The following is a 19,705-nucleotide window of genomic DNA, read 5'->3' as shown; positions in this document are numbered from 1 at the left end:
GTTTTCCCGGCAGGTGCGTTTGGTCAACAACTAATTTTCTCGACCTGTGCATTTGCCCGACAGATACGTTTGTTCCAAGTGTACATTTCCACACTATTTATTTCTCGATGGTTAAATTTGCCCGACATGTACATTTTCCTGGCAATTTATTTTGTGATTGTCACGTTTACCCGACAGGGCTGTAAATAACTGTAATATTCTCTTTTGGAAACTGTTAAACCTTTTAAATAAGGTTGGTCTACTTATGGCAAGAAAGTTACAAGCGATGTTCCTTTATGTTATTAACTTTTTCTTCTGTTTTCTAAAGAACTTAACTGAATTATAGTTAATTCTGGGTATTGTTTTCTTAATCAGATCCAATATTTCAGAGTGAGAAATAGGGCGGTTCGAAACCAGCTATTTTTAATTATTCATCTCTATTTTTTTAGATGGTGCAAAAACATTCCTTTACATACAGTTTTAAAGAAATCTTGGTTGTAAGTTTTTCCTAAATTTTATAACAGAACCATTTGCTTTGCGTTCAACCTGTCATAGCTTGATTTTAATTCCGCACCATGTTGAAGATTTCTAAAATTAAAGCCCGCGCTTAACTGGTTAACTTTGCACAAAATTTTTATGCAAAATATTAATATAAGTAAATTTATGTAATTTTGGGTGTTTGAAACAATGAATTTTAACTAGTTGAATATTTCTTGATTTTGACTATTTTTTGATATTTTTTGAATAATAATAATAACAATAATAAAAATAATTGAAGCTTCAGTGGATTAGGAGTTTCAGCGCTCTCCTCCTAATGAGGCAACCCAGGTTTGAATCCCAGCTATGGACAGTTGGTACGAATTTTGCTCTCTGCTCGCACTGCTCACAGTGCTGACATAAAATATCATCAGCGGTAGACGGATCATGGATGAGAATCCCGTTTCCGTTGGGCTAACTATGGGAGGGTTTCGTGACTTTTCTCCTCCTGTAACGCAAATGCGGGTTAGTTCCATCAAGCAATCCTCCACGAAGGTTATAGTTTGTCCCAATGCTTGATCCAGGAGTTCCCTTGTCTTCTGGGTAGGGTTCAAAATTACAAAATACGGAGCTGAACATTGATAGTCGCAAAATCAGAATTAGGTTGGTTGTTTAACGCCGGTTATAAAATAAAATAATAATAACTGGAACCGGAATTACCTTATTTAAAAAGAGAAGCAGTAAATTAACTTATCAGCGCTTATAACCATAATACGTTGTAACCTTAATCTAAATTGAAATATGGTATCGTGTTATCAGGTTTAAGGTCAATTTAGCATTATAATATGGTCGAGATACATATTAGGGTTGAACTCGCTTCAATTGAATAACCGCCAATGAATGAAAAGTCTCTTTCTATAGAATGCTTACTCAATATATAGATTTCATAAAATTGACCGTCAAACTTTAAAATGTTCTATATTTTATATATTTTATTAAATGGCGAATCGACATAGAATGAAACGATTGCCATTTTACCTAGACTTATTAAGAATGAGTAATGAAAAAATCTACTGGTGAATTATACAATAATCAGGTAAAAAAATTCCCTTATTTTATATCTTAAGGTGTATTTGTTGTATTGTATCGAATGTCTAGTCATTCTAAACAATGATTCGACAGAGTACATTCTCCCATTTCATTATTTTGTCTAAATAATTTATCCAATGAATGAGAATTCTACAGAATTGACATTTCATACTCTGACAGGTGCATAACTATCCTTCATTAAAAATTGATCAAAATCAGGTGTATTAAAATCAGTTAATTGTAAATTAAATTTTAAGCAGATTTATTTTATTTTATAGAATTCAAATTAAAATAATTTTTACTGTTTCCTTTGCACTTGTACAAAACCCTTATTAACGTCAACCCCCTGAGGAGTTTTTTTGTGGTCATATTTACATCAAATACTGAAAAAGAACAATTATACCCTTAAAACAGTAATAAAAATCCTATTTTTATTTTAGAATTTTATTCAAATTTTTCAAAAACAATGCTTAAATAGCCACAACAATCAAATTTAAACAGCACAATGAGCTGATGTAAATTTACAATCACAATAAATAAATTATCAAAGAATAACAGTTCTGTAATAATACATTGACAATTATTACGTACTTCATACAGCAGAATCATGTTTTTTTATAAAAAAAGATTACTCAATTATTTTAGTTATTAAATCGTTCTTTTTTCAAATAGCTCAAAATTTGAAATATTAGCTATTGAATACTACTTGAATTTTAAGATATTCTGTTAGAAAATATTGTTTTGCTAATTTTGTTAAAAATGTAACTTGAAAAAATATACGAAGAATCTATTATGACTTAGTAGCATAAAAATTCCATTTTTATTGGAAATAAAACTTATCCTTTTTAAAAAAATTCCAAATAATGTGTTTCTTTATTAAATTTTAAAGATTTTTAAAATGTAATAAAGAAAATTAAATAATGGGAAATAAAGAAATTCTAAATATTTCGTTAGTAAGGACTTGAATTTTTCACGATTTCCCGAAATTTTAGTGGGATAAAACTTTTTGCATTAGACAGAAAATATAATATTTTACGTAACAAATTGAGAGAGAGAGTATAAAAGTCAAATAATTAAACGTATTTGAAATAAAAATCGTAAGAAATTTTAATGCTTAAAATATCATTTTAGCTAAATATATTTTTAAAGGTGAATTTGCATCTTTTTTTTTAATTAAATCTACTTCTAGAAACTTGTTTATTGTTATATTCTACTTTTATTGTTTTTTCTAGATATTAATTAGGATCACATTTTTTGTTTTTCTGAGTGTGTGAATTTTATAAGCATTCTTCCAAAAAGCCTGTAAAAAAACTTTAACTGAAATTTTTTAATTTTTTATGTATGCTCTAATTTAAATAAATTTTGACTTACTTCGAATATAAGCAACCACAATGAAATTTCTTCAAGATTTTTCTTTAATATATCTATGAGATATTAACAGTGAAAAAGTAAAAAAAAGCCAACAAATTTGATTGATTTTTTGATTAGCCTTAGTATAAACACACCTTAAAATTTCCGTCATAACTTTTTTGTGCCTTAAAATAATTTACTGTTATCTGCAACATACTTTTTCTCCTTCATTTTTGCAACATACCTTACGTGGATAAATATAGAGAAACAAGCTTAATTTTCTCTCTATCATCTTAGATTTTATATTACATTTATTATAATCGACTCATTTTATTACAATAGCTAAATCTCTTTTTTTTTATAAATGAGGGATTTGATTTTTCTGTGTAGACAAAAAGTCCAGTTATTGCTAAAAAAGATGAAGTTGTTAACGCTTATGAAAGAGATGATCCCGTTAATTATCTGTTAAAACCAGATTTAAATTAAAGATGCATGTTTAGATAAGAAAAACATAAAAGTTATTCATCTCAAACTTTTCTTATCCTCGTATCTATTTTATTTTAATTAATAACTTTAGAATTAGGAATTATATAATACAATTACTTTTTTTATGAACTTAATATTTAAAATTTAAACGTTTTTATTAAAGGTTTAATTCTTTTTAGTTTGTAGAAACCCTTTATTTTAAAAGAAAATAAGGATTTCTTTTAAAACAATTTAAAAAAAAGGAATTGACACTCATTAAATCTAAACTTGACTTCAATTTATTGAGTAACTGAAACCTAACTTGATCCTTAAAATATATAATTGCATTCAAAATATATAATTGCTTTCATACTGTATAGTATTTTACAGATTGAGTGTTGAAAATCAAATTTCTCATGACTTATTAGCTGAAAGAATGATAGAAAAGAATTGGAAGTTGAGATAAACCATAAAATGTATTGTTGTTTATAAATTTATAGATAAAGAGTTGAAATTCAAATTTGTTTTATATTGTTTAAAAATATTGGTTTTGAAGCAGTTTAAGCACGAAAACTAAAGTACGTTAAAGATTTTACATAATTCTGTGAAGTTTTATCCTCTGCCAAATTACTTCAAGCTTGACAATCTTTTTTATCAGTTTGGCTAAAAAATTCTTTATAAATCGCTAAATAATGGATTTCTCATAGTATTGAGTGGTTTTTCAATCCCTTTTGAATTGTGCTGAGAAATAGAACGGAGAGAATTTTGCATTTTCAATACTGTAATTGAATTACAACCTTTTATATAACTGTCCAATAACCATGGCTTGATTTGTCTAATTTGTCCAAAACGTTTATTTTTAATTTTTTTTTTATTATTTATTAAGCGTTTCCCTTACCAATTTTTTTGAGAAAAAAAAATGCAAAAAATCAACATATTTTTTTATTTCATTAATAAATACAAGGAAATAAAACAAAACATAATACACAAGTTCTAAGTTGAAATTTTAATTTTTTTATGTGTATAAAGTCTTTAATTTACCATCATTTTACTGTCCCAAATTATCTCGGGCAAATGAAAAAAGTTAAATATTAGTATATGCTCACATTTTCATAATCTGAAAAATCATCTTTTACTTTCTCTCGCGAACGCCATTTTTTTTTCTCTTTTTTCTATGCAAATTCAGCAACCGTCGCCGTATATACAATTGCACAAAACCCGGTCCCTCAAACCGACAAAACTTCCAATCACAGCATTATTTTTTGTTTTGCTTTCGGCAGAGTAAAAACGTGATAAAACAAAATGTATTGACGAATGCCCGAGTTTACTCGGGATAATAAATAGTTGCAATAGATTCATACCCGATTTAACTCGTTACAATCAGGGAAGCTGTTAAAAGGCTTTTTAAAACGTTAATTGGTTCATCAAAAATACTTTTTTAGTTAGACCTTTCTCTACAAGACTCCTTTTTTTAATTGAAAAACAGCGTAAAGTGTTTTTCCAAAAATTTATTAATAATAATTTTAATCCTAAAGGAATTACGGAATGGGATTATTTAAACTCTCAGAAATATCTTAATTTTAGATCTTTTCATTAAAATCAGTAGGCTAACCATGATGAATTATGATTCGAATAACTTCCTTATTGACTAAATTTCTAACATATACATATTAAGTGCTAAGAATACTTAACAATCTGTACTGCTCTTATTATGAAAAGGCATAAATTTCCACTCTTTTCAAAAATAATTAATCACACAAAGTATTTTTTGATATATGAAGTATCCTAGCTATGGCCTTTATCTAGTTGAAACACGATGTTTCAATATTAAAAACAATGAAGCAATACAAATGTGTAAAGTTTAATTTTAATATAAATTTACTTAGAGAAAGGGGAAAAAGTTGAAAACTATCAAAACTTTTGCTTGGTTGAACTAGTTTTATAACCTTTGACAGATTTCTAGTTAATGAAGTAATAATTTCTGGTTGAATAGTTATGAAAAAGATTTGAGTTTTATTTCTTCTATTGTAATCTCAAAGAAAATGTTTCCTTTAAGCCTAAATTTGATTGAAAAACAAACATCTTTATCCATACGAATTATTTTGGAAAAATAGATATTTCGGAAAAGTGACAGCAAAAAAAAAAAAAAGTTGTGCTTTGGCACCTTTATTTAAAATAATTGGGAGCATAAATATTTAGGTCTTTAAGTCACCCATGACCTTCAAAGTTTGACAAAAAGAAAAAAAGACCTAATTAAAAAAATATTAATACTAATCACAAATAAGCTATAAAGCATTGAAATTAGCAAAAATTTTACTTTCGTCGCTTTTTCACATGGTGCAGTATTTCTTCTTTCTTAGTCCAGTTTTAAATTTTCAGAATAAACGTACACTATGCAGCTTTTAGCTTGTTAAGCAATCATAATTTATTCCATTAACAACCTATCAGTTAATACGTCAAGTTGACTGAAATTGGAATCCAATCCTGACCTTCCTTTCTTTTCGAATACAAGAGTTTTTCAGCAAAGCTTTGGCTCCAACCGTGTTTTATAATAGAATAGTACAACTACTAAAAGCTTATAAGGGCACATGTTATGGTAAGAGTTCTCCCCACCTCCTGTTGAAGAGATTTGAGGTGGTCACCCAAAAAGCGAGCTGTTTGCCTCGAAATATTGAGTTGATGACACCATCGCTGTCTTTTTTCATAGTACCGAGGATGATCAAGTGGAACGAAGTGTTCCATCTTTTTGATTGAGGATATTTCTGTGAAGCCATGCATGATGATACCATCTTTCATTACCGTTCAAAGCAAAATGGTAGTGTATAGAGTGCCTATCAGAGAGCCAAATCACGAGAATAATTAGGGTTATTATCCATTGGGAGAGATGCTGTATCGAGTCACTATTGTCCGGCTGCTTAATTTCATGATCATCTTAAAGTTAGATGCGCCCATATTCAATAGTGTCGGCTTAAAACGTGTTTTAAACACCAACGTATTTTTTTTCCTTTTGTCATTAGAGTGAAATAATTTATTTTTAATTTTATTATTCTTGAACAATTATATTATATATACTTATATATCAGGTGAATAACCAAGGAATGTAATGAAATATATGTTTTTTCAATTTGTTATGCATTAAAATTTTGAACTATGATTGAAATGCTTTTGAGTCAGGGTGAACAAGTTTTTTGATATAATGGTTAAGTACAAGGTAAAAAAAAGATTTTTACGGTTACCACGATTTACCGAAATTTTCATAAAATGCAAAACCTTCTGTCAACTGTCCATAACAAGAATTTTTACTAGTTGCATTTTAGTATGTCCAAAATTTTTGGAAATTAATAATAAACTATAATAAAAAATTTACTACTTTTTAAAATAAATTATCATTTACCGTAGATTTGTGTATATTAAATATATTGAAAAAAAGTAATTTAATTGAAAATAGTTTATACTTTTCTATATTAACTGTGTATTGTAGGGCAGCTTTGTATGACCTGAACTGCAATATCCAGTCAATAATATAAATTCAATTAATATAAGTAATATAAATTCAATTTTTAAACTAAGAAATTGAAAACAAAATCAGGTTAAAAATAAAATGAAATGGAAATGAAAATCAAAATAAAGGACTTGTTTGAAAAACTAATTGGTCAAATTCGCCCAAATTTTGTATTCTGTTAACTAAAATAATATACTTAAAATGTGAGGAAAAATTTGCTTTCCTAACTATTATTAAAATAAATAATAGCAAACTAATGATTATGAAAATTATTTTTCATGTAGCAATACTTTTTATTACTTAAGTTTTATAATTATGCTCAGAAATTGTTTGTTTTGCATAAATAGTTCCAGAGACATGACGAAATATGCATAAAGTGAAATTAAAATCAGGGGGCCTAAGTTTTTGATAGCTTTTCTGACTAAACTATTTGGAATCATATTTCCAAGAATGCGTCTATCTCCAACATTTTGAAATTCATTATCCCAACTCACCTTAATATATATATATACATAAATAAATAAAAAGGTATGTTTATTCAGAGAAAGTAAGCTTTTGCGTGTAATTTCTAAATTTAAAACAAATCAATTAGCATTTTTAGTTAGCCCTGCGTAAGTGGTTATTATAAAACTTAAGATGTTCCATTTTCTATTTTGCTCTCTGTACAGCAATATTTGTCTCCTTTTAAAAAAAATTCAGCATTTAGTTAGCATTTATTTCAAAATATAGTAAATTATTTAAAGAACTGCTACTAGAAAAAATAAATTTAATGTTTTTGCAGTACAGCAAATATGTAAAATGCTATGCTTGATAAAAAAATGTCACTGAAAATCGTCCCTTTTTTAAACAGATAAAATATTAAAAAATGAGCAAAATATTGAATAACTAAGTTTGACACTGAAACTGCTTGATATCGAAATTTTCATACTTTTCACTGGAATTGTAAACTTTAAAATCAGTTATATTTTAAGAATAAAAATCTAAAAAAATTTCTTATGCATAAGGAGATTTGTGATAATTATTTTATATAAAAAAAACTAATATATTATAATTTTGAAAGAAATAATTATAATTCGGGTGTTTACAATTGGCATTTAAGATTTTAAATAAAAACAATGTGCAGTAAATACAAAATTGTATGTCAAGATATTTTTTTCTGTGTAGACAAAACATCTTATTGCGTATTATATAACAAGATATATCAGAAATGCTCACCAAGCTTAGTAGTACAACAATTGATCAACAACTTTAAGGAAGGGCTGTAGAAATAAAAATACATTTGGATAACGAATAAATACTTTCCATTGCTTACAATAATAATTCCTACATCAGAAATATTTTTGATTTAGAAACTTTTCAATACCAATATATGAGAATATAAACATAACCACATATTAAAAAATTGAACTATGTACATGTTATTAATAATTAGTTGTGTAATTGTAGTTAGCAGTCAAGGATGAAATTTGTAGGTTGAATACGTCAACTTTAAAACACTCATTATTTGTCATTGGCTTAATATTTTATATTTTTTTCCTTTTGTAGGAAAGTTATGTACTCAGTCAATTGAAAAATTATCATAATCTTTAAAAAATATTAAAAACATTTTTAAAAAAAATTAAATTCATTGAAAAAGGAACTGTCGAAAAATCATACTATTATGAAGTACAAGTACTTACGCGGAACTACAGTATTTCAGACAGTACTAAACATTAATTGTGTATTTGGCTCTAATGTTTGTTGGCTGAACAGCGATGAATCGCCAAAACACCATTCAAAGTGAAATATTTACCATTTGTGGGTGTTTAGTGGTCAAATACTGTTGTGATATAGTATGAAACCTGGCTCATCGATCACAATAAATATATTTGAACTAACTAGCCAATTTTGACATGTAACGGTTGATTTTTTAAAAGTATCATAGTATGATATTCATTAATTAAAAATTTCTCAAGCAATTATGCCGTAATTTTCAATTGTTTTACTTTAGTTTGCAGTAGTGCTAGTCTGTTGAAAAAATTTTTAACTAAAAATAAGAGCTCAGAAGATTAATAATATACATAATTTGGTACATAAATAAATAACTCACATAAATTTGGTGCAAGGATTGTTTTTTTAAACCTTAATCATCTTCTTGTTATAAATTTTTAAAAATCTCTAGTTTAACTTACGAAACTCAGAATCTGTTAAAAAATATTTAGTGTTTAAATATCAGTGTAATTTCTATTGCTTTTTATTTTTAGATTGACATCATAAAATCAATGCAATGAACAATGTATATTTAAACTTCTCTTAGATCGAAATCCACATAATTTCATTTCTGCAGCCCATTGAAACATTACTTGCATATCCCATCTAAATGTCAGTTACTAAGCTAAACGTTCTTAGTTCCAAACGTGAAAGCAATATTTGTTGAATCACTTATAATCTTTCACAAGCAAGAGCTTCATAATTTCTTTTCCTAAAGTTTGAAACGTAAATTGAAGGCTATCACAAGAAAAATACTTATCCATCCAAATACACAATGCAATTTGTGACTGTTGTCTGAAAAAAACAAAACAATATATGGAATCAATGAGCTCTTTCTGAAACAAATAAAACATTTTAACTAATTATACTTTAAAGTAAACTTAACGTGCAACGTGGACTACTAATGGCTCAGCCAATTCTAAATTCTCTTGCTGAATTATATTATTTAGTTTAAAACAATAGTTTGAATAGTTATTTCAGATTATAACAAGAAAGGCTACAACAAGATTATAACTGGATGAAAGGAATTAATGCTCTTGTTTTGTAAAAGTGGAATGATGAAATACTAAACCGACTAATTCGTCAAAGCACATTGAGAATAAAAACACGTTTGGCAGATCAGCATTTAGAAGATGTTTTGTGAATTGAAAACACAATTATGCAAAAACAGTGAAAGATTTTATATTAGGACTGATATGATATTCCCTTTTAAATATTGATTTTTTTTCATGGAACTTTAATGTATATATACGGATATCTTGTATGCGGATATACAAGATTATACGGATATCTTGTATATCCGTATAATCAAATTGTGTTGTCATTTTAGACATTAACTAAAATGTATAAATGAATTGATTATTCACTAATTTTGCTCCATTCTTTAACATAACGCCACAATTATGTTAAACTATATAAAGTGTTGTTGATATGCAAATAAAATCCCATTTTTCCTCTCCCTCTCAGGTAAGTTGCGCGAGTTGCGTAATGTAATACAACGACTTCCCGATAGGGGAAATCGATATATATTTGTTGAAGAAGCTGACTGATTGTTGGTTGATTCGAATGTATTTCTTTAGCATAGCACTGTGTGTGCAAGATATTATTTCCGCATATTATGTTTTAAAAAATACTTTATTTGCCGGCATTGGCCTCTGTGTTATTCAACCTAACAACAGTTGGTAGCAGAGCGTGGTTTACGATAATCATGGAAAAAGACTTAGTTTTTGGAATTCCGAAGTTGACTGGAATTAATTATCATCTTTGGGGCATGAAAATGGAAGAAGTTTGGAATTTGAAAAAACTAATGTTGGCATTGACAGAGGAAGCTCCAACTGACCCTGGTAAATTGCAAGTTTGGGAAACTACTGACCAAGATGCCGTATCATACTTGAAGTTGTCACTATCAGACGAACAGGCTTTGCAACATGCAGAAGAAACGAATGCAAAAGCTCTGTGGACAAGAATTAAGAAGGTTGAACTCCGACCCACCCCAGGGGGGTATACGGAGATAAAAGTAAAATTATTACAATAAAATTTCTCTAAAAACTAAAGTTACAGTAAAATTTCGCCAAATGACAGTGGTGGTGATCAGTTAAAAGTGGATTAACAATAAAGTTTGACAATTAAAAACATGTGTTAAAGGCAATGAAACCCAATAGCGCCGGTGTAAATGTCGAGAATTAAATGATTATAATAATAAGGAAACAAGAGATTAAAAAAAATTCTCAAAACTAAAATCAATGAAAGCTAAAAGTCCAAATAGTAAATGTCTAAAAGTAAAAGTCTGACTAGAAGTCTATGAAGTCTAAAATCAAAAGTAGATAAAAATTCAAAATGTAAGGCTAAAAGTTGATTAGTAAAAATTAACGATGACATGCTCTATTGTTGGTTCATGACTGGGGCCAGTTGATCTGGGGCTAGAATGTCCTCGAGGGTTTGTTTAATAATTTGAGTCACAATTTTCCTGCAGGTCAATATAGCGAAGAATTGATGTTCCTCTTCGCAATTATTCATGTGGGTTCCACGAAGTGCCCGGAATCTTGGNCCTGGAGCCTTGCCACTTTTTAAGTCTCTAATTACACACTCAATTTCATACATGCCAAAAGGATCATCCTCAGCCTCCTGTCCAAAGCATGTGATCATGTCTTCTTCTACCGTGGACAAGAATTAAAACTACCTACCCTGGGCTTGAAGAAGATAGAAAGATTGATGCGGGTGCCGAACTTAAGAGCTTAGAAATGCTGGATTCAGAAGTCGTAAATGATTATTTAGCTCGAGCTGAAGGATTATCGACTTAGTGTGCTTCCTTGGGACTGAAAATATCTGACAGAGAATTGGTATTTTTCACGGTCAGAGGTCTAGTCAGAAAATATGAGCGCAGAAAACAAGTTTTAAAAACTCAACGAGAGGAGTCACTGGAAGAAATACTCGAAGCTTTAAGGGAAGAAGAAAAAGATTTACTACAGAAATCTCGTGGACAAAGAAATTCGGAATCCGCGCATGCTACTCAGAAGAAGAGTTTACCAAGGAAAATTTGCTACGCCTGTAGACGACCGGGACATGTAGCAAGGGATTGTTATTCGAAACATCAAGAAGTGGGAACAGATAGATGCTACAAACCATCGACCAGTAGAGTAAAAGGTCGTCGAAAACCAAATTTTCAAGAAACATTGGTATCCGATAGTGCTACTCCAGAAAATTTCGCCTTGGTTTCAGTTGAACAGAATGGACAAGTGGACGAATGTTGGATCTTGGATAGCGGAGCCACGTCTCATATGTGCAAGGATGAATGCTGGTTCGAATCTATAGATGCTTGCGATAGCAAAATATACCAGGCAGGCGAGACTTTTACATTGGATACTAAAGGAACCAGAACTGTTAAAGCTATTTCACTAAGTAATAATGCAAACATTATAATTAGTAATGTATTGTATGTACCAGAATTACGTCATAATTTACTGTCAGTTGCATGTCTAATGGATAAATGGTATAATGTTAAATAACATTCAAACTCAGAATTAATTATTGCTCCTAATGGACGCTTAATTTTGAAAGCTTTGAGTGTGAATAAAAAATTAGAAGTTAAGCTTGGGTGTCACAAAGTTAAAAATAAAGCTGAAATGAATGTAATTTGGCATAAAAGATAGTGTCATTTGAATGCTGATTATATGCGTAAAATGTCTAAAGTGTTAAATGTAAAAATTGATATTGAATTGTCTTGTGAATCATGTGATATTTCTAAAATTAAAAGAAAACCTCATTTTAGCATTTTAACTCCTCAAAGTTCAACAACTTTAGAATTAATACATGGTGATTTGTGTGGACCATTCCCAGTTAAGTCTTTAGGTAATTCAAGATATTTTTTAATATTAGTAGATGATTTTTCTGGCATGTATTTTACTTATTTTCTTAAGAACGAAACCGAAGTATATGATGAAGTTGTAAGTTTTTAGCTGAAATTTGAAAACTTAATAAATAAGAAAATTAAGAAATTTCGTAGTGATAATTGTCTTGAGTTTGTAAACAAAGATCTTGAGTTTTATTTCACTGACTGCGGAGTTACACATGAAAAATCTGTGCTGTACAACCCAGAAAGTTTGGGTAAAGCTGAATGAGCTAATAGAGTTTTGTTAGATAGAGCTAGAACATTAATCTATGATAGTAAACTTGTTTAAAATTTTGGGCTGAAGCAATGACCTATGCAACTCATGCTACTAACCTAACTCCTCGAAAAGGTAAAACTGAAGTTCCAAAAGAATTATTCTTAAATAAAAAGCAGAACTATAAATATCTATGTGCTTTTGGATCTACAGTATATTATCACGTTCCTAAAGCTTTAAGACACAAACTTTCTATTCCAGGTAAAAAGGGTATTATGTTGGGATATTCGAATGAAAGACGAGCGTATCGTATTTACGACCTTGAAGGAAATAAAGTAATCTAAGAGCGTTCAGTAAAATTTAATGAGAAATTATTAGGTAGTTGTAATTTGTTCGGTGAGGATAAATCTAATGACATCGATAAATTTTTTAATATCCAAACTAACGCAGAAGACCAAAATACAAGTTTTGAATTTCCACAGGATTTGAAAGATAGCCGAGATTTAAGTGAAACTAAAACTCGCGGTCGTCCAGTAGGTGCAACTAAAGAAAAAATTCGGGAATTTAATGAACAACGAATAACTGAAGACGAGAACAGGTTACTAGAGCTAGGTGTACGTCGGTCTGATAGAATAAAGGAAAAAGCAAGTTCAAACTTAGTAACTAATATTCCAGGCAATTTTGATGAAGCTAAACGTGATAAAAGTTGGTTAAAATGGGAAAAAGCAATGAATGAAGAATTAAATTCTATTCACGGACACGATGTTTGGGATCTAGTTGATGAACCTGAAAATGTGAAAATAGTTAAGAGTAAATGGGTTTTTACTATGAAAGAAAGTAAATACAAAGCTAGGTTAGTAGCAGCAGGTTTTAATCAAGTAAAAAATCGCGAATATTTCGAGTCTTATTCATCCGTGTTAAGTACCGAATCTTTGCGTTTGTTGTTAGCATTATCTGCTAAATTAAATTTAGAAGTAAAATTTTTGGATATAAAAACTGCCTATCTTTATAGTGATTTAGAAGAAACTGTATATATGGCTATTCCCCCAGGTTTTGAACATTTGTTTGGTGAAAATAAAGTATGCAAGTTAAAACGTAGTCTTTATGGATTACACCAATCTGGTCGAAATTGGCATTTACACCTTAAACGGGAATTAGAAAAGCTTAGGTTTAAAACAGCTAGCTTCGATAATTGTATTTTCACTAGAATAGAGAATTCTAAATAGTTTTATTTTGGAATATACGCAGATGACTTAATAGTTATTTATTCAGACTTGAAATGTATAATGATATAGTAGGAAAATTATCTCGGATATTTGAAGTGAAGGAAAATACAGAGAATAAATTCCTAGGTATTAAAATAAATAAAAGTGAAAAGGGCATAACTTTGTCTCAAACTGAATATATAAACTATTTATTGCAGAAACACGGTATGTTTGATTCTAAATGTGTAAAAATACCAATTTTAAAAGGTGAGGATAGGAGTTTTAATTGTTCAAATGAAATGGTTAACCAAACACAATATCAAGAATTAATAGGGGAACTTTTATATCTCTCGAACAGAACACGGCCAGACTTAGCATTTGTCATGAGCTACTTATCTCAATTTAATCATAAACCTGAGAAACGATATTTTAATTTAGTTAAAAGAGTGTTAAAATATCTCAATGGTACAAAGGATAAAAAATTATTTTTTAGTAACAAATCAGGACTTTTGAATGCTCATGCCGATGCAAGCAGGGGAAATGCTGAAAATGGGAAATCATTTACAGGAGAAATTGAAATGTTAGGTGATTCTTTAATTTTACGGAAGAGCAATAAACAAAAAAACAGTTGCTCTATCTACTTGTGAAACGGAACTTGTTTCTTTAGGTGGTGTTTGTAAAGAACTAATGTGGATATTAAATTTATTAGAAGAATTGCATTGTTCTATATTTGCAATGAAACCTGGGACCATTTCGTCTGACAATCAATCTGCAATTGATTGGTTGAATAGTGCAAAATCATCTTCTAGAACGAGACATATCAATTTGAAACTTCATTACGCAAAGGATATAATTATCAAAATTTTTAAAGTAGAGTATGCGCAAACGGACGAAATGATCGCGGATTTCCTAACTAATTAAGCTGTAACTTTTGACAAGCTAACTTGAACTGTGTCACAAATAAATTTAATTGATTAATTGTTAATAAGTTTAAGTTGTATGAGAAATTAGTTTATTTATGTTTTATATTTTGTGGAAAAAATATGTATTTATTCGCAGGGGGAGTGTTGTTGATATGCAAATAAAATCCCATTTTTCCTCTCCCTCTCAGGTAAGTTGCGCGAGTTGCGTAATGTAGTACAACGACTTCCCGATAGGGGAAATCGATATATATATTTGTTGAAGAAGCTGACTGATTGTTGGTTGATTCGGATGTATTCCTTTAGCATAGCACTGCGTGTGCAAGATATTATTTCCGCATATTATGTTTTAATAAATACTTTATTTGCCGGCATTGGCCTCTGTGTTATTCAACCTAGCAACATAAAGCTATGTAAAAAACTACAAAACTTAGTAACTTACGTTACAATTAACTGTTACCTTCCTTTTAGTAATGAATTCTTTGCCTGCATTATCTGATTGATGGGAAGTTCGGGAAATTTTCCAATTTTATTGATACGACTCTAAGATGCAAAATGTTAAATACCGATACTTTATAGGAGCTTTTAATTTTTAAAGTATACTTTTTGTTACTTCGAATTATTCATTTTTTTCTGAATAAACTCATTTTTTTCTTAAAAAAAATATTTGATTCAGCTATTAAACTCTGATTGATTTAATGAAAGAAATGTAGCAGTATTCATACATAAAGAATGTCTTTGATCGTTGAGTAAACCTCTATCTACTCTGTTTGAGAGAATTTATATAGTTTAAGATAGTTTAAATTTTTTTCTTGAACCATCTCATACAAATTTTACATATTGCCGAAAGATGTTCCATTAGAGAACTTACTACAATATGGTCTAGTGATGGCCGATGGAAATGGTGGTACCCATGATCCATTTCTGCATATTAGAGTATCGGGACCGCGTAAAGTTTTCGTATTATTGCAACTGTAGTGCACGATTGCACCTTCCCTTGGGCGATTCCAGCATGATTTCTCCTCTGTCATGTTATATGTTCCAGGTCCAGGTAAAGGTGGAATAGGGTCACACCCATAATCTGAAATAAAATTAGAGCTAGTAGAAGGATTTTTAAATGATACATGTAACAATATTAGCATTATAGCATTGATTATTTTTTTTATTTAACTTGGGAAATAAAGATACGCATGGAAGTTGTGATATTATGGTTCAATATCGAACAAATTACCTTACCCAACTTTGTAATGATGGTTAAATCCTCATTAAGTGGACATGGCTCAAATTGCAGAGTTAAGATTTTATTTTATTTTTTAAACTACTCTAAGTATTGTTTTTTTTTAAGAATTAACCAATGAATGGAAAAAATTTTACTATGAAATGCCGTTCTTTTGCATAAATAATCCAGTGCGAGTTTTAGCTTAGTCTTTCTTTTTACGGAAGACTTTGAAAGTCAGATTTTAGTAGAGTTCTTTATAGAAAGGTTTACACGGCTTTTATAAATTTATAATAGTGGAACATTTATTTTAGTAGTGGAACACTATTTTTAGATTTGCCAGTTAATTTTAATAGTGGAACATTATTACCACTATCATAAATAATTTATAATAGTGGTAGTAAATTTACATTGTTAAATCTAGTTTTTTAAGTACCACTTTATAATTTAGAGATCAGTAAACACAAAGATCACCAGAAAAGCTATGTCAGTAATATACTCGGTCATCCTCACACAGAAACTTGGCTCTGTAATGATCTGTGTTTAAAAACGTAATGATTAGGTTTTGTGGTTAAAACCAAATTACTTATTCAGTTGTTACAATTTGGGTATAATACTGAAAAGGTAAATAAATAGTACTATCTAAATCTGTTGTGGGTCCCCTATTAGGCCTATAAAAAGTATCAGAACCTTGAGTGCCGGTACTTTTTTACCGTAATTTGATCCGGATTATTTACAGTCAATGGTTAGAAAAATACAATAACTATACTGGAGGAAGTTTTTCGAGATGTTTGAAGGTATTCAGTTTTCATTTGTTCATAAGATCATTTATGGAAAATTGCATAGTATACACAAATTTGCATAATATCCTACTTGTTACATCAACATCGGGCTAGATTTACGTTTAATGACTTGTATTATAAATACAAATGACCATACTAATGTGAAAATGTATATTTAAGAAAAGAAATTTATTATTTTCCTAGATATTATATAATATGGGTAATAAATAGTCAATGACTTATGCATAACTGCCAGAAAAGAATTTCTTAATACATTTTACTTTAATTTAAAATGCTTTCTTGAACTGAACTTATTATTTTTTATGTTAACGAAAAATTTAAATACAGAAATTTGCAAATTAGCGTCTGACCACTACGTGCTGAAATTCTTTCCTTTCTTTTCCGTTATTATAGATTTAGAGCAAAAAGCGGAAAAAATGAAATTCCAGTTGGTTTTTTCCTGTTCACACTATAGTTAATAAGCTTATCAAGATAAATTGTTCATAATATCTTTCAGAATATCGCATGTGTTTTTGATACTCTTATATCATTAAACTTTATATTTAACATCAACATGGAAAACATGCCTAATCATTGTTTTTGGAACATTGGAATTTTTTTGTGTTTAATCATTTCTTTATGAGTTTTATATTTTTAATTGTTATATAGTTTGTTCTACATTTGCGAGTAAAACATAAAGCAAATTAACTTGAGCAATTTTAATTATGGATCCAATTAGTGAATTTTTTTATAGTTAACTAATTAAAACATAAAAAAATGAAGTAACACGTTCTCGAGAGTGAAAATTTGCCTTATTAGTACCTTAGGAAAATATGGTTTTCTTGCAAAAAATATATTTCAATATATTTAATAATGCATTTATAAAGAAGTAAATATTATTTTTATTCAATTCAAATTTCATTTCAAATGCTTAGGGATTTATTATGAATGTCTTAAAATGAAATGTTTATCAGCATATAATAAGTTGTATCTTTTAGAAAGCTCAAAAAAATTAGTAGACATTTATTTGAAAATGTAAATAGTTTGTTTCATGATATATGAATAATATTTTTTTGAAAGATACAACAAAAATTTTAAGTAATTTACTATTTTTTCCCACCATAATTCTCTTAAATGAAATAATAATAAGGATAAATTCTTTTTAACTATAGTTTAATAAAAGCATAAAATGTGTACAAGCTAAATATCAAAATTTTAGAATAAGAGGAATTTTGCATTCGAGTGCAGAATGATATAAGCAAATACTGATACAGTCTGTCAATCACGAGATACACTTTCAGTCAGGTAGATTTTCGGGATGTTGATGACTCATCTCGTAATTGCCAGGCAGTACAGACAGTACAGTATATCTAATGTAAAATTAAAGTGCTTTTCACGCTTCTGGACATAAAAATCAAATCTAAAATATCTTTAAGAGATGGCCTAAGTATTTGAAATAAAATTTCAGTTTCACTAAACATCTTTAATGTGCACATTTTAAATTCGTAATCTTATGAAAATAATATTTTTTAGGAGGGTAAAATATAATGTTTTTTCTTTTTGAGAATATTTTACTAGTGATATTTTGGAACAAAATGAATATCTCAACTATAAATTAATAGAGTAAAATGTGCTTATGAAGGCAGTATATATTGTCCCATGAGACTAGCGTTATTAAATTTAGATCAGTTTAAGAGAGATTATTAATTTGACAAACTCAACTGAATGTAATCTAAGTAAGTATAATTACAGAATTCTGTTCTAGACATTTAAATACATTTATATCACCCAATTTATAAGCAAAAAGTTCTTAGAAAAATAGAAACTTCTTAATTAAGGGTACAAAAGTATAGAAACAGTTAGATAACTCTTTTACAGGAATTTAAATGTATGTTTATTGTCACACAACAATTTTATAAAAAAATGTTTCAGATTTTTGGTAGGCTTGAACTTCTTAATTAAGGTTATAAAAGTATAGAAACAGATAATTCTTGTGTGTGCAGCTAGTAAAATAAATGAACACTTTTATTAAAATAATTGAAATAAAACATATACACTATATAAAGTAAATAGAAACAAAAGATACTAATTTAAAGAATAAAATCAAGTAAAAAAAGCTCTAATCTAAAAAAAAAAAGGAGTTTCAAGTTTGAGTTCCGAAATTCACACTAACGACACTGAAAATGTCTTCTAGCCACACACCAAGGCATCGCCACTGAGCTAGCTTAGTGGCTGGTTAATTACAGCTAGAGAAACTTGAGTTTCATAATCAAACGAGTTTCCGGCAAACAATTTCTTGGTATATAAGTATGGAAATACTCTGTTGTATAAATTTAAGTGCATCATCTACCTACAATTTATAATCAAAAAGTTTCAACTCTTAGCTTGTAAAATATTCTAAATTCTTCGCAAAAGTTATAAAAGTAATCTGAATAACATTACGTAATATTCCATGATGTCTCAGTTGTTCAAGACATAAAGCAGTCATTGGAAGGGGCTGAATTCAATGCTCAACGATAACTTAATGCCCACCCAACTTCAGGATACCAGCTTATTTTGGAAGTTAAGGTGGCTTGTGCACAATACTGACGACATTGCTACTATCATGTGGTTGGTTTCGAAATTGTGGAGCCTTAACCTCCATGACTCTTCCTGGCTTTCTATGAATTGCTGTGGGAATGCTTTACTTTTTAATAATAATAATACATTTTACTGGTAGATTAGTAAATTGGATAATAATAAGGAGTACTGCTGTATAATGTTCAGAAATGTTTCAATTTTACACATTAAGATTCAATAAAATTTTATAAAGTGATTAAGTTTAATATAAATTAGATATTATACATAAATTGGAAATATATAGCCATT

General features: G+C 29.0%; 1 protein-coding gene across 1 annotated transcript in view; it reads right to left on the bottom strand.

The window, feature by feature from the left end:
• Positions 1-1,973: 1,973 nt before the first annotated feature.
• Positions 1,974-19,705, bottom strand: part of LOC107455558 (uncharacterized) — a 254,805-nt gene continuing 237,073 nt past the window's right edge. The window contains exons 4-5 of the mRNA XM_016073175.3: positions 15,711-15,920; positions 1,974-9,406 (exon numbers count right to left, since the gene is read on the bottom strand). Coding sequence (XP_015928661.1) covers positions 9,324-9,406; positions 15,711-15,920 — 293 coding nt within the window. The 3' untranslated portion in view covers positions 1,974-9,323. The remainder of the gene's footprint in view (positions 9,407-15,710; positions 15,921-19,705) is intronic.

Source organism: Parasteatoda tepidariorum, chromosome X1, assembly GCF_043381705.1.
Source record: "Parasteatoda tepidariorum isolate YZ-2023 chromosome X1, CAS_Ptep_4.0, whole genome shotgun sequence".
Taxonomy (NCBI): Eukaryota; Metazoa; Arthropoda; class Arachnida; order Araneae; family Theridiidae; genus Parasteatoda; species Parasteatoda tepidariorum.
Note: the sequence above shows the minus strand (reverse complement) of the source record. Positions and strands in the feature narration are given on the sequence as shown.